At 41.9% G+C, this 13,633-nt stretch overlaps 1 protein-coding gene across 1 annotated transcript; it reads right to left on the bottom strand.

Annotated features, from left to right (window-relative positions):
• Positions 1–1,463: 1,463 nt before the first annotated feature.
• LOC114843099 (uncharacterized) lies at positions 1,464–8,068 on the bottom strand. Its single transcript, XM_055503231.1, has 18 exons — positions 7,927–8,068; positions 7,498–7,800; positions 7,144–7,431; positions 6,770–7,066; positions 6,120–6,497; positions 5,746–6,033; positions 5,378–5,671; positions 5,173–5,214; positions 4,755–5,090; positions 4,362–4,658; positions 4,156–4,270; positions 3,996–4,043; positions 3,569–3,595; positions 3,431–3,475; positions 3,322–3,348; positions 3,215–3,250; positions 3,050–3,127; positions 1,464–2,108 (listed from the first exon to the last, which is right to left on the bottom strand). Exons 1-18 carry the CDS (start codon positions 8,066–8,068, stop codon positions 1,868–1,870), a joined length of 3,282 nt encoding a protein of 1,093 aa, XP_055359206.1. The 3' UTR covers positions 1,464–1,867.
• Positions 8,069–13,633: the final 5,565 nt, after the last annotated feature.

The raw sequence follows: 13,633 nt of genomic DNA, 5'->3' as shown, positions 1-13,633 counted from the left end.
ACTGAGGACCACTGCATCACGGCTTCAGGTAACAGGCTGCAGCATTAAGTGTCTAACTGTGTCTCACTGCTCGTAGTCTAGTGATTCTGGCAGATCAAACTTGTCTGTCTCAGTGCACATATGAGGGGAAAAAAACACAATGAAGGGCTGTGCCTCCGAACAGGTCTGCTCAAGTTCGCAAAGTAACAGCATGATAGGATCCATCGGGACAGACATCAGCTGCTGTCAGGGTGACTACTGCAACAGCGGCAGGTCTTTGGCTCCTGCTGGCCCCAGTCATCTACTTCATTGTTTTCTTTTAACTGATGGAGACACAAGCATCACTGCCCAGTTCTTATTGCCCTACCTGCGTTTGTAATGTATCTTCTAACCAAAATAGTAATGGAATTTTTATTTATACATATCTACTCATCTCATATGTGCTTACTTGTAATGATAATTTTTAATACTTGTGCTTGAATAAGACAAGTGTCTGACACATATGCTGGGGGTTCGTTAGAGCTAGAAGCCAGTTTCTTCTTATGGGTTGCTGTAGGTTTGACAAATTAAACCTACAAATGTAGACAAGATAAAAGAAACCCCTCTCTCTCTGGCTTGGCAGCACATCTTCTATTGTGCAATGGCAGAGGATAAAACAAAACTATACGAGCAAGAACAGTTATCTAAGACACATGGTTAAATTTATATGCATAAATAAAGAAATTGGTGGTACAGTAGATAACCACTTTTATAATATATACATAAACTTGAACTTGTCCCAGCACTTACAGAATGTTATATATATATTATATATTATTTAGACCATATTTCAAGATGACAATCAAATGTTAAACTAGAAAAAACTAACTCAGTTTTAGTCTTGGGTAAATAAAATAGTTTTGTTTAAATTTGAATATGAACAGAATAACATGTCATATTGTGAAAATCATTATTTACCACAGGCACGGATAGGGTTTTGTCATAAAATGTTTTCTGTAACATGAAGCGTAACATAACCTGGCAACTATATAGGTTAAATATAGATTAGCTCTGGAGTGCCTGTTTTTGGTTCTATTTTATTCTAACTAGTGTATTTTTATTTGAATATGATGTTTTTTATGCAAGTAACTACTGCTTTTAAATTTTAATGTTAAAATAATATGTGTGCATTGACAATATATGTTTATATATTGTTAATATGTTAATATATATGAATATATATTTCATTTTACAGCAACTTGTTCAATGACAATAAAGCTTCTACTACGCCTACTTCTTTGTACACTAGTACTGTAAAAACTATTATATCTGAATTCAAATGTTTAGGTATGAAAGCAGTAACAATTAGAGTAAGGTTTTTCAAAGAACCTATTTTGAACAAAGGGGCACCTCCCATCCCTACATGCAGTAGTTTTTATTGTATTGTACAGCATGTGTAAGAAGCAAAGTGACTACATGTATGTGATACAGTCACTGCTGTGGAGACAGAGACAATGAAGTATCATTTGTTTCGTAGTATATAAAATCTAAAACGTATAAAACAGTTTGCAATGTAATTGTATGCAGAACAAGTATTATCAAAGCATAAAACTCCTTTATGTCCTATGAGTGAAATTACGCTTAAATCTCAACAGTATTACTCATGCACTGCTTAGTACATTCATGAATGAATTTAAAAATAAAGATCATGGTTTGATGCTTCCAGGGACTCAGTGGACTCAGTTGTTTGTGTAATTAGTAATTCTGAAACAAATCACAAGAAAACTTAAATTACTTACAGTTGTTCTCTGCAGTTTTCTAGTATCAGACAAACAATAAATGACAAAGACAGTGCTTAAACTAAATGAAACTATGATTAGATACTCATAGTATTGGAAATAAGACTTTTTCAACACCAACACTGTAAGTACCACAGACACACAGTAGTATTTTGTGTTGGATTGTATTTTGTATTGTAATGACAAATCTTCCACTTACATAAAAAATATATTTTGTGTATATCTAAGTTTTGCAGGGTTCTGTGCTTTTCAGTCTGCACATGTGAAGAAAAATTGTAAACATAGTACAGTGTGTGATGCCAAGTGTCCTGTTTATCACTAACCTCAGGCCAGTGGGGATTTCTTCTATTACTAAATAAAAAAAAAAACACAAATAAGCATATTAATTATTACAAAATATTTTAAATGTATTCATCGTGTTGTATCACATTTTTTGTTGGTCGCTTCGACCTGTTTTACGAAACTAGTTTCAACTCAGTCTTTATCATCACTATTTCAGCAGAGCATCAAACACATAAGGCAAATGTGTAAACCCATTCTCATTGGATTGGCACTTTTTCTTCTCCGTTTTGCAGAACAGTTCACACTGATGACATTGAAACAGTTTAAACTTCATTGTTTTAGCTTTGGTGATCAAAAAAAAAACTATCTGTTCTTCCTACAGTAACTATTAGAAATCAGAAACACTAGTCTGAACTCAAAACAGCACACAGTCTTTAGGCCTTAAAAATGGTACCAGGTCTGTGTTGTTCTTTACCAGCATGGACGGAGGAGGTCCAAAGCCGAGACTGAGTATTAATATTGGCTGTGCCTTATCCTCCTTTTTCTATACTATTTACAATATTCCACTTTTCTGCCACAGTTTGAAAAGTGAATGTCATGGATTCAATAAATAAAAGCATTTCTTCATCTGGATCCAATTCTTTGTATAAAAGGTAAATTTTCCATAAGCTACAAAGACGTCAAATAGCAACAGGCTACAATAACGATCAATGAGGCACTGTTTCACACGGAGATCAGTGCATTTTGCTGTCAACCCTTGTAATGACTCATTGGTCGTGTTCATATACTTGGTTGCAAGTTGATTTGTTTGAAGGCAAAATGAGTTTTTGCTGAGTATTTCAAATGTTTTGACACAGTTAGGGCCTTTTGTAAACAAAACGTGTCATCATGATATTGGAACCGCTGTTTAGACCTGTGTGTGAAAATGTGTTGTTTCATTAGACGACTGCATCAAAGCGACCAATAAAAACTGTAAAAAAGTAAAGTAGAAGTGTGTTTTAAAAACTCACTTCTTTGGGGATGGAAATCGTGGTTTGGTCATTTTGTTGTCATAGTCATAGTCATAGCTAACTGCAGCTGTGTTGGTTCTGAGGAATGGGAATTAGACAATATTAGATTTTATCTGTACTAAGTAATAGAACTGTAAAATGGAGTTCTTGCAGATTATCACTTACTGATAAAAAACACGATGGTTTGCATTGTCTTGGTTTCTGTATGAACGAAGCACATGCAGAATGAAATTTGGGGATTGAACAAAATGTTTACTCTCGATTGCTCTTACCCAGACAGGCGACTCCAAATGGACCTTCTGTATTAAAACATGAAAGTACTATTTGTTGGTACAGTTGTACTGAATGACAGTTGATAAGTGCTAAATGGATTTAATGTACCGTTTCTCTGGTCTTGGAGGTCTGTCCATGACTTCAGCGTTTGTTCTTGAGATTTGAGTGAAAAAACATAATATACACAACATAAGAGAGTGAGCACAGGCCAAAGCTCAGGAGAGAAGCGTGTGTAGTGCAGCTCACCTGGATAATCTATACCATAGTGATCTCCTGTCAAAGCATGAAGTACAGTATGATGAGAGACTTTATTTACTTACACCTCTATGCTCAACATTGTGGCTGTGTTTGATGCAATTACTTCGAACAGAGCACAGATGTTCTATGCACTGACAGAGCAGTATCAACTCTTTTGTTGTAAATAGTAATAATAATTTTATTTTAACATCCTAGTTGAGAAAGAAAAGATTAGAGCCATGACAAAGACGGCACTTAAACTAAGCTGTGACTAGAAACTCAGCATTGAAAAAAAGGTAGTGTTTTGTATTATACAGTACTGTATTTTAAATCTAACAATAGATATACATGTATTGTTATATAGTAACAGTAACCCCGCAACTATAACCTACCTGTCAGTATTGTTACCATTACACATTTGTGATTATTTACGTACCTCTTCTCTGGCCGGGGGGGTGGTACCAATGACTTGTGAGCCTGCATTCTGTTAGGTAAAAAAGCAATGAACGTCTTTAATCATCTCATAACTTTAACATACTAAAAATAATAGTGACATAGATTAGTTAGGTTTGTTCAAGGTGACATATTTACGGAACCTTTTCTTGTAGAATGGGACTCCAAACACTGCAGCCATGATGACTGCAACCACGACTATAAGTGAGACTGGAATGGCAGTTGGAAGAGAGCTTTTCAGCTTGTACATCATTGATCCTGGTGATGTAGAAACATTAGATGCTTGTACAACTGCATGAAGGAAAGAAACAACTTAATTCTTATCGTTTTATAGACCATGTGCTCCAACCTTTCACTTTCAGCTCAACCGTCCTGCCTTGCTCAATGCCTCGCCAGAAGGTGGCAGTACATGTTAGGCTTTTGACTCCGTTTTCTGTAGCAACCTTGAACTTAATGGAGGAGGTCGTCGTCCAGATGCCCTGTGCTGCCGAGGAATGTGTGACCTCACTGCTAAGATTTTGGACGCTCCATGAGAAGTTTGGAGGATGTGATGAACACGTGTGCGTCACAGAACAGGACACAGTTAAAACAGAGCCAGCATCAACCTCTGCTGGAACTGGACTCATCTGTGGTTTGTCTGGGGAAGCTGAGAGTTCAAAAGGCAAATATTAGCTAAGAAAGCAAAACTGATGACTTTGTTGACTGTGTCCTAATAAGTTAATGGTTAGACTTGATTACAAACCTTTCATTACAATAAACACGCAGTTGTTTATGAATCTGTGATTCACATTGTCTTTCTGTGCATGGAAACAGAAAGGCCCATTGTCAAAAGGTTTGATGTTGTCGATCTCCAGTGAGCAGTTTCCTTCAGACAGATCTCCTATGAGCCTGGTGCGATCTTTGAAATGGTTGAGGATTTGGCTCCTGCCGTTGTGGAAGATGACACCCCCACTCTTTTTGGACCAGATGCCACGCGTGAATAGCTCTTCCTGTAGCTGGAAGCTGCATGGAATCACCACACAGGAGCGCGTCAGCGCAGTGAGTTTATGAGGAACGTTGGTAACTCTGGAAGGGGTTTCTGTAAGTGAACAAACCACAAAGGGACAGCTGTGAAAGTGAAGTGATTTGTGTATTTTGACATAACTTTGATGTTCACTCACCACGACTTTCTTCAAAGTCCGTGGGATCATATAGGTCATATTCTGTAACAAAAACAACAAGCAGTTATTTTAACTGCCACACTTTCCACTGTCTTATTCTGCATCAGTAGGAAGACTGAGAGATTGTTCTTTACTATCAGTAAGTGTAATACTGAAAAGCACATCTCCCATGAGTTTGAACTGTGTGTGACATTAAGGAACTCACTTTTCACTTGAAGGACTTTTGAGGCTGACGTGTTGCCAGTGACAAACTGAGCAGTGCAGGTCAAAGGTTTCCCGTTGTCATTCAGAGAGCCAATGAAGGTTAGGTTTGACTCAACATTATAAGTGTTGCTTGAAAGTTGTTGGGTATTTAGAAAATACTGCATGTCTTTAAAGTTCCACACAATGTTTGGTTTGTTTTTTCTGCACGTGTAGGTAACAGAACAAAGGACACTTTTTGCCATACCCTCTGTTAATTCACCTGGCGGCTCAAGCATTTTGATTTCTTCGTATGGACCTGAACATAAAAGTGATGTTGAGCTTTAATCCTAAACAAGAGTATTTCCATGGATCTGATCATACCATACTTACATTCAACCTTGAGAACGAGTTCACTTTTTGCTTTTTGACCACCGCTGTAGGAAACCGTACACGTCACACTCTGGTCTGTCTCTTGAACCTTCCAAGTTCGCTCGATCGTCCTTTGCCACATCCCGTTAGAGACCAGTGAGTCCATAAAGACGTCTTCTCCAGATATGCCACTTAGTGTTAATATGGGGGGGGAAGTGATACATGTGTGGTGGACACTACAGGACACTCTGCCCTGCTCTCCCACCCTGGGGACACCAATGGTGCTCAACTGTGGCTCCTGTGCTTTGTCTGTAAAATTCAAAGCATTGAAATGCTGATTTGTATTTGTTTTGAGTTCAATTCAAATTGGAGGAAGAATGTTCTCAACTACTTACTTGTAACAATGAGTTGAGTGGTTTTATCAGACAGTCTGCCATCAGGCAAATGATAGGATGTAATTGGGTGTTCATCTATCCATGGGTAAAGTCTGTCCCCATTGTGATTCATTTCCAAACTTTCAATTTTGAGACTACAGTTCCTTTCTCCGAAAGACCCAATCAAGGAGGTTAAACCATTAAACTTTGCCGTAACAGCCTGTCGTTGGTCATACACAGCAGGGTATTGATTGCTCTGAAACAAGTACCATATAACACGTAGGTTGATGGGCTGGGATTTACTATAAGTGAAACTGCAAGGAATGATGATGCATGAGCCTCTCATGGCCGTCAGGCTACTAGGGGTAGTGAAGGACCATCCAAGAGCCAGCATGCTCCCTGTCAAAAGAAGAAACATGTAAAGCTTCAAGTTTAAAAACCACTGCTCGTCTATCTGCCCTGTGGACATTTGAAATAAAAATATGTCTATTTATGACGTCAGATCACAGCTTGTGCAATTAAAATATTACATTTCTGCAGTTCTAAGTAACAAAAACCACTAGAAAACACAAAGGTAATCTTGCATCTTTTAGTTGGCAGGTATTCATTTACAATTTTCAGTTGTGTTAATTTTTTTCTCAACAGTGTGAGGTCTCATTATTTCTACTCACGCTTGACACGTAGGGAAATGCTCGCTTCCTGCCTTTGCCCATTTTGAAATTTGGCATAGCATCTCATAGATTTTCCATTGTCTGTAGCTGATGCTGTGAATGTCAGTGTGGAAACAGTGTTCCACTGTGTATCCCCAACTTTTTGGGTGCTAGTGGAGGCTGGCATACTGTTGTAGTTCCATGTGAGAACTGGTTGATCTTTAGAGCAAGTGTATGAGGCAGTGCAAGTTACTGAGCTTGCCTGGCCTTCCAGAAACTCAACCGATGTTGGACTAATAGTTAATGATGAAAAGGAACCTGAGACGCATGTGGAAGATGTTAACATATTAGGTCAGCATAAAATAATTAAACTGTCTTAAATAATTATCACATACATTGAGCATTTAATGGCAAAGAGGTGCTGGCAGTTGGGCCTCCATGGTGTGTGACCGTACACATCACAGTTTGTCGTTCAGTCGTTATGTTCAAAGTGGATTTGAGGACTTTTCTGCAGCTTCCGTCAGGCCAGCAGTAATTAGACTGACTGGGGCTTACTAATGGAAAGTTGAATTCCAGAGTGGGTGGATAGGTGGAACAGGTGTGATCAACACTGCACTGAACCTCCACTGTCTTTCCAACCTTCTTGTCCCCTACTATCGTCACATGTGGTTTCTCTGCTGTGCCTAATAAATGAATAGTGAAAAATTAACACAAACTCCAAATTAACAAAAAGCAACCCAATAACTTACCATGCACTTCAATTGTGACTGTTTTATCAAAGAATCTGTGGGTAAATTTTCCCACATTATCTGGATCTATCCAGGGATAAATAGCCCGACGATCATCGTGTGATTCCACTGGAAAGATCTGTAGACTGCACGACTGGAATTTCTCAAGTTTATCTCGAGATGTTCTTCTTTTAAACTCTCGAATGACTCCATGCTCATCATACTTGTCATAAACCTTTGGATAGCTAAATCTTTCATACTGGTACCAAACCACATGATCTGGTTTTCTAATTTGATATTCAGAACGAAATTTGCAAGGTATAACTAGACAAGAACACATTTATGGAGTGAGTGACAGCCAACCAGATTACAAAGTGAGCGATGATTCGCGCCGACTTGTGAAACTGCACGGGGTCTGGCGGTGCTGTGGAGGCGTGGGTGCTGTCTTACTACGTGTGCCACAGGTGTGTGCGTCCATGAAGGAGAGAGCCATCCGTTCGTCCTCCTGTAGGGTGCTCTGGTCTGTGAAGCTGCGCTCCATGGAGCCCATATGGCTCTTCTCCTGCCGGTAGGTAATGGGTGTCTTATTCATGTTCACCGGCTTCCTGTTCATATATTACAAAAACAGATGGAGACATTATTTGTACAGGAGAGGTGTGTTTAGAGGCACACAGTAAAAAAACATGGAGGTAATGGTTAAAAAAATCTCACATGAACGTCTGAGGCTGCATACCCATCCTGACATGAACGTCAGGATGGGTATGCAGTCTGCACTCATGCCATCTTGAAGTCTGGCGCTTTGCTAAGACACTACTCTGCTCAGGCTGCAGAGTTGATTGAAAGTCTGTTACCATCTACACAAACTCCACAGATGCTTTTGGAGTCACACTTTGGTGCTTTGTGAAGCATAGGAAATTTTTGAAAAATTTCAAAAAAAAAATCAAGGTTGCTGCTTTGCTGGATGTTGTACCTTAAGCTAAGGCTGTTTGTAACTGTCCCGCTCACACCATCCGTGACGACTTTGTTACTGCCGACATGCAGCTGCAGACGCTGCTGCGAAGGTCGCTGCCCGACAACCCTCTCCTCATCCTTGTTCCTTGTTTTTCCCCACAATTCAGATTTCCCAACAGGTGAAAACAGTCGACAGGAGCATTACGCACCATCCAACCAGGGCACTGGGCGATCGTTAGTTCAGGAGGAAGCACTGCAACTCCACTTCCACTCTCAGGTAATTATGACGACCCACACGACTGTGAAGGTCACAGAGAGAGCGACTTGGATCCACTCCTCTACTCAGGAAGATCCCGCATCCAACAGACGACCCTCCGTCTCCACCGCATGGAAAACACACCAGAAGTGAGAAGAACTGAGAAGGACGACCCTCACACGGGCACTGAGGCGAGGCTGCGTTGACCGTTCAGCTAAAGGTGTGAGCCAAGCGCCGCCTGAAGCTGCGCCGGTGAATCACACTATCAGACCATACATCTACACACACGCTCCTGAGAAAACACACACACGAGCAGCCTTGAGTTGCCGACGCTGGATGACGTGTAGACTCTTCACATCACGGGAGTGACAGTGACTCAGACGACATTGGGAGGAAACCTGGCGGTGATAACGAATCCCAAGTGTCTCTGTGATCAGCTGATCACAACCTGGAGAACCCCAACGGACAATCAATGCGTCAACACACAGGTTGGAAACAATCTAACGCTACTGTTCAACAGGAAGAAGCAGATTGTTACAGACATCGATTGTAACCTTGTTGTGTTAGACTTCATTTTATGTTACTCTGATTATTACCTTAATCATATGGTTGACATACATGATGTTTCTATGTAACTTTACACACTATTTTTTAATGAGAAAATTTCACAACGACACTGGGTTTAAATATCCTAAAGTTGATTTGGTGGTTTATTTGCTCACAATCACTTTATTCACTGCTACAATTAGTTTTTATCCCTCATCTACAGATGATAGAGGTTAGAAGACAACACAAGCAGCAAATGCATCATCATTCTGCTTAATCCCTGATTCTCCTGTTCACTCTAGACCCAAATGTACAATTAAAGATCCGAAAGCATGAAAACTATCTTAAGATTATATGAAACAGAACCCCACCGGAAACCTATGGCTAACATACATTAATTGTCTTTATTAAAATTGATGGCGTTTCATTAATGTTACATGTGACGCCAGCGATGCAGGTGTGAGAATGTAAACATCTCCACAGACACAGCGACAGGGATGAGGTGGTGCATGTAATTTGATTGGGCTACACAGTAGCCAGACAGAGGGGTTAAAAGGCAGAAGCATCTTGAGGATCGTGGGCTCTGCATCACACCTTCGTGGTGTGTGCACTGATCTCCCCAGCTGCTTTTTTGTTTGTTGTTGTGCGCGGTCAACATTCATGCTTTTGCTTTGTTTTTCCCATTATTTTTCTTTTTCTTTATTTTTATAAAAAATCTCACAAAAGACAACTATCTCATCTGCCTCTTTATGGGAAATTTCCACCACACTGGGGAAGCAGGACATCGGGCGTGTCATTGTGATAATGAAGAACAGAGAGAGAGGCATGACTAACCAGTGAAAATAGAAAGAAAAATGAGCGTGACGTTGATGATGAGGAAGACCCTCAAGTAAAACTGTACTTATGTAAAAGACTGCTGCATATGCATGATTACCCACAAATTAGCCTAACCCTATTTGTCAAAAAGGAAAACCTACAGATGAAGTTGTTAACTGAGTTTATGATTGGCAACCACAACAAAAGTGTGAGTACAGCTCAATGACTGGCTGGAAGAGAATGGCTCTGAACTGGACAACCAAGATTGTGCTCACAGCCCACCTTAGAGGAAATCAACAATTAGCAACAGCATGCTTTAAGTGTGCTAGAGAGGCCACAGACCAGCTGACTGTCCACAGAATGAGAGGCTGGTTGGGTTCCAGTGCCAGTGTAGATGACACTGAGGAGGGAGGCGAATGCACTGACACACACACCACAATGAAAACACGCCTACACACACACACACACACACACACACACACACACACACACACACACACACACACACACACACACACACACACACACACACACACACACACACACACACCGATGGTGTCACAGCTAACAGCAATCAAGAATGCTTGCTTATGCTCAGATTACTGTATAAATAGAGCTGTACAACCAAAGAAACAAAGATCAGTCGTGGCACCTGATCCCTACACTCTGTTGAATAATTTAAACCCTTATAAGCAGATTTTCTAAGTTATAGATATTAGTAATGCCTTTTTCAGAATTCCAATACACCCAGATTCACAATTTTGGTTTGCGTTTACTTACAAAGGTCAGCAATACATGACCTGGTCTATACATAAATCTGCTAGACCAGATTTACAGGACAACAAAATACCTGGTTCTGCTTCTGGTATTTATCTATATTGATGGATCAAGCATAAAGTCTGAAAGTGGAAAGACACAAAGTGGCTATGCAGTTGTAACTTATACTGAAACCTTGAAAGCAGAGCTGCTACCCCCACACTACAGTGCACAAGCAGCAGAAATAATTGCAATGACTAAGGCATGCAAGCTTATGGCAGGTCAGGTAGTTGCCATCTATACTGACAGCGCATATGCCTGTCATATGCATAAGCACTCAACTATTTATATTTTGACAGTCAACAGGAAAGTAGAGGCATGATAACATCAATAGGAAAGCCTATAATGCATGGTGATTTAATAAGAAATCTGTTAAAGGCAGTACAACTACCAGCCAAAACAGCCATTTGTAAATGCGCTGCTCATACCAATGCTAAATACAGGGTTTCGAAAGGCAATGCTAGAGCAGATAAAGAAGCAAAAAGTGCTGCAAAGCGTTGTTACACTTATCTCACTGACCCAGTGGACAGCGCATTCTTGAAAGAAATGCAGGACAGCGCCCCCAAGTGTGAAAAAGACAAAACGACCCTTAAAGGGGCAACTATTAATCCACAGGGTTATTATGTTTGACAAGAGGGGAAGCCTCTCCTACCAGCATCCCTCTAAAAATAGGCAGCAATTTTGAGCCATGGGCCTTGCCATGTCCTAATAAAATGTCCACAGAGCCCCTGTAATAACAAAAGGCACCAAAACCCCTAATGGAACCAGACAGGAACCCAACCGAAAAAAAGTCCAACACAGTCTAGAACATGAGTACAAACACAGGAAAACAAACAAAGTCCTGATCATGAAACCAAACAAAAAACAACACAAAGTCCACTCATCCTCTCAGGGAGGACAAAGGCAAGGCGAGGCGAACTCCAGCAGCCGCTGGTCCGGAAGTGCATCACCAGTGACTAGTGACGGGCTGAGGTTCTGCCCAGGCAAACAGTGGGTTCTGGGAGGTGCGCACTAAAACAAGTCGCCTCCCATGCCTCAAAAGGTGTGATGACCTGTCTGGACCACCAGAAAAGGAGCCAGGCCAACAGGGACAGAAACAGCATGCTCTTTGGGCCAACACGGGAAAGAATGCCCTCCTCTAGGCCAACAGGAACAACCTCTTCTGGGCAGACTGGGACAGGAATAGCCTCTTCTTCAGGGCCAACACAGGCAGGAATCGAAACCTTGCCTGACTGGGCGGCAGCGGAGCTCGACAGGGCAGAAGCTGGGCTTGACTGGGCTGGAGTTGAACTTGACCGGACGGCAACCAAAGCCAGATGTGTTGCGTGGGACATGTGGTGGAAATTTCCCATAAAGAGGCAGATGAGAGAGTTGTCTTTTGTGAGTAAGAATGTTTGCATTCTCACTTCTGCATCATCGTGTCTTGTTATTCAAAGGAAGGAACACCAAGCTACTACTACACCCTCTTGACTCATTCACAGACTTGGTTCCTTTTCCTGTTTTATTTTGACTCTCTTCCGGTTTCAACTGCTCCAGGTCTAGTTTGAGCTTCACACACTGTCACATGACCCACACAGCTGCATTCAATTAGCAATCTACTCTGTATTTAGTCTCCAGTACTAACCTCAGTCCTCTGCCAGATTGTCGCGTGATTTCACCACTTTCGAGCATTCATTTGATTGACCCAATGATTGAACCCTAAACCGACCTTGTTTGTATTCTGAGCCTGCCTGACACCTGCCTGTATCGACGCCTGTTTTGTCTACCTGGTTACCTGTAAGTCTGTCTCCATTCTGATCTCGTATCAACCCTGTCTGTACCGTCGCCTGATCTGTCTACCTGGTTACCAGCCAACGTCTGTCCGACCTCAGATTCTGCCTGCACCTTGTCTGTACCATCACCTGATCTAAACGTCTGTTAACTGACCATTGGACTGTTTTGCTGGATCTGATTAAAGCCTTTACCTTTACCTGCCTGTTTCAATTGCCGTGCATGTAGGTCCGCCATATCAGGAAGCCTGACAGTAAGAATGTTCAGTATTGCACCTAACCAGCACATGATGACTGTGTTGGATAAGAAAAAGCACAAAGGCACAATTTTTCCCATTACAGGCGACTGGGCTGGGGCTAGAGCATGAGCTTGAGCAAACCGTGACTGAGCTGGGACTGGAGCTTGAGTGAGACGTGGCTGAGTTGGAGCTTGCCAGTTGACCTGGACAGTAGGGTTCATGTGTGGCGGGGGAACCAGTGCAGCAGAGGTCCGACGTGGCAGGGAGACTGGTGCAGCCGGGTCCGACGTGGTTCATGGACTCTTTTCTCCCATGTGTCCTGACTACACCATCAACCTTTGTGCTGGCGCCCGGCGAGGGGCTACATCGGTGGTAACACAGGTCGTAACCCTGAGGTATCTGAATTAATTCTCCCTCTCCAGTGCTCCCTGGACATTGCTCTAGTCTCAGAACAATAGCCGGGCCACCGCCCGCATCCGTCACAGGTCCTTTGCTGGCCCTGGTCTCTGTGGCTCCTGACACCAGGCCACACCCAGCATCAGCACAGCAGTCATTTTGCCCTGCTCAAGCTCCAGCCCCGCCACGGTCAACGCACGTCACACTTCAGCCATACCTGGCGCCTGCCTTGGTTGCTGCCCGGCCAAGCCCAGTATAGACAGATACTGACAGATTCCAGACATCAGCTGCTGTCAGGGTGTGACTACTGCAACAGCGGAAGGTCTTCTGCTCCTGCTCCTGCTGGCCCCACTCATCTACTTCATTGT

Source organism: Betta splendens, chromosome 16 (assembly GCF_900634795.4).
Source record: "Betta splendens chromosome 16, fBetSpl5.4, whole genome shotgun sequence".
In the NCBI taxonomy this organism is placed as follows: domain Eukaryota; kingdom Metazoa; phylum Chordata; class Actinopteri; order Anabantiformes; family Osphronemidae; genus Betta; species Betta splendens.
This window is presented reverse-complemented; position numbering and strand designations above follow the sequence as displayed.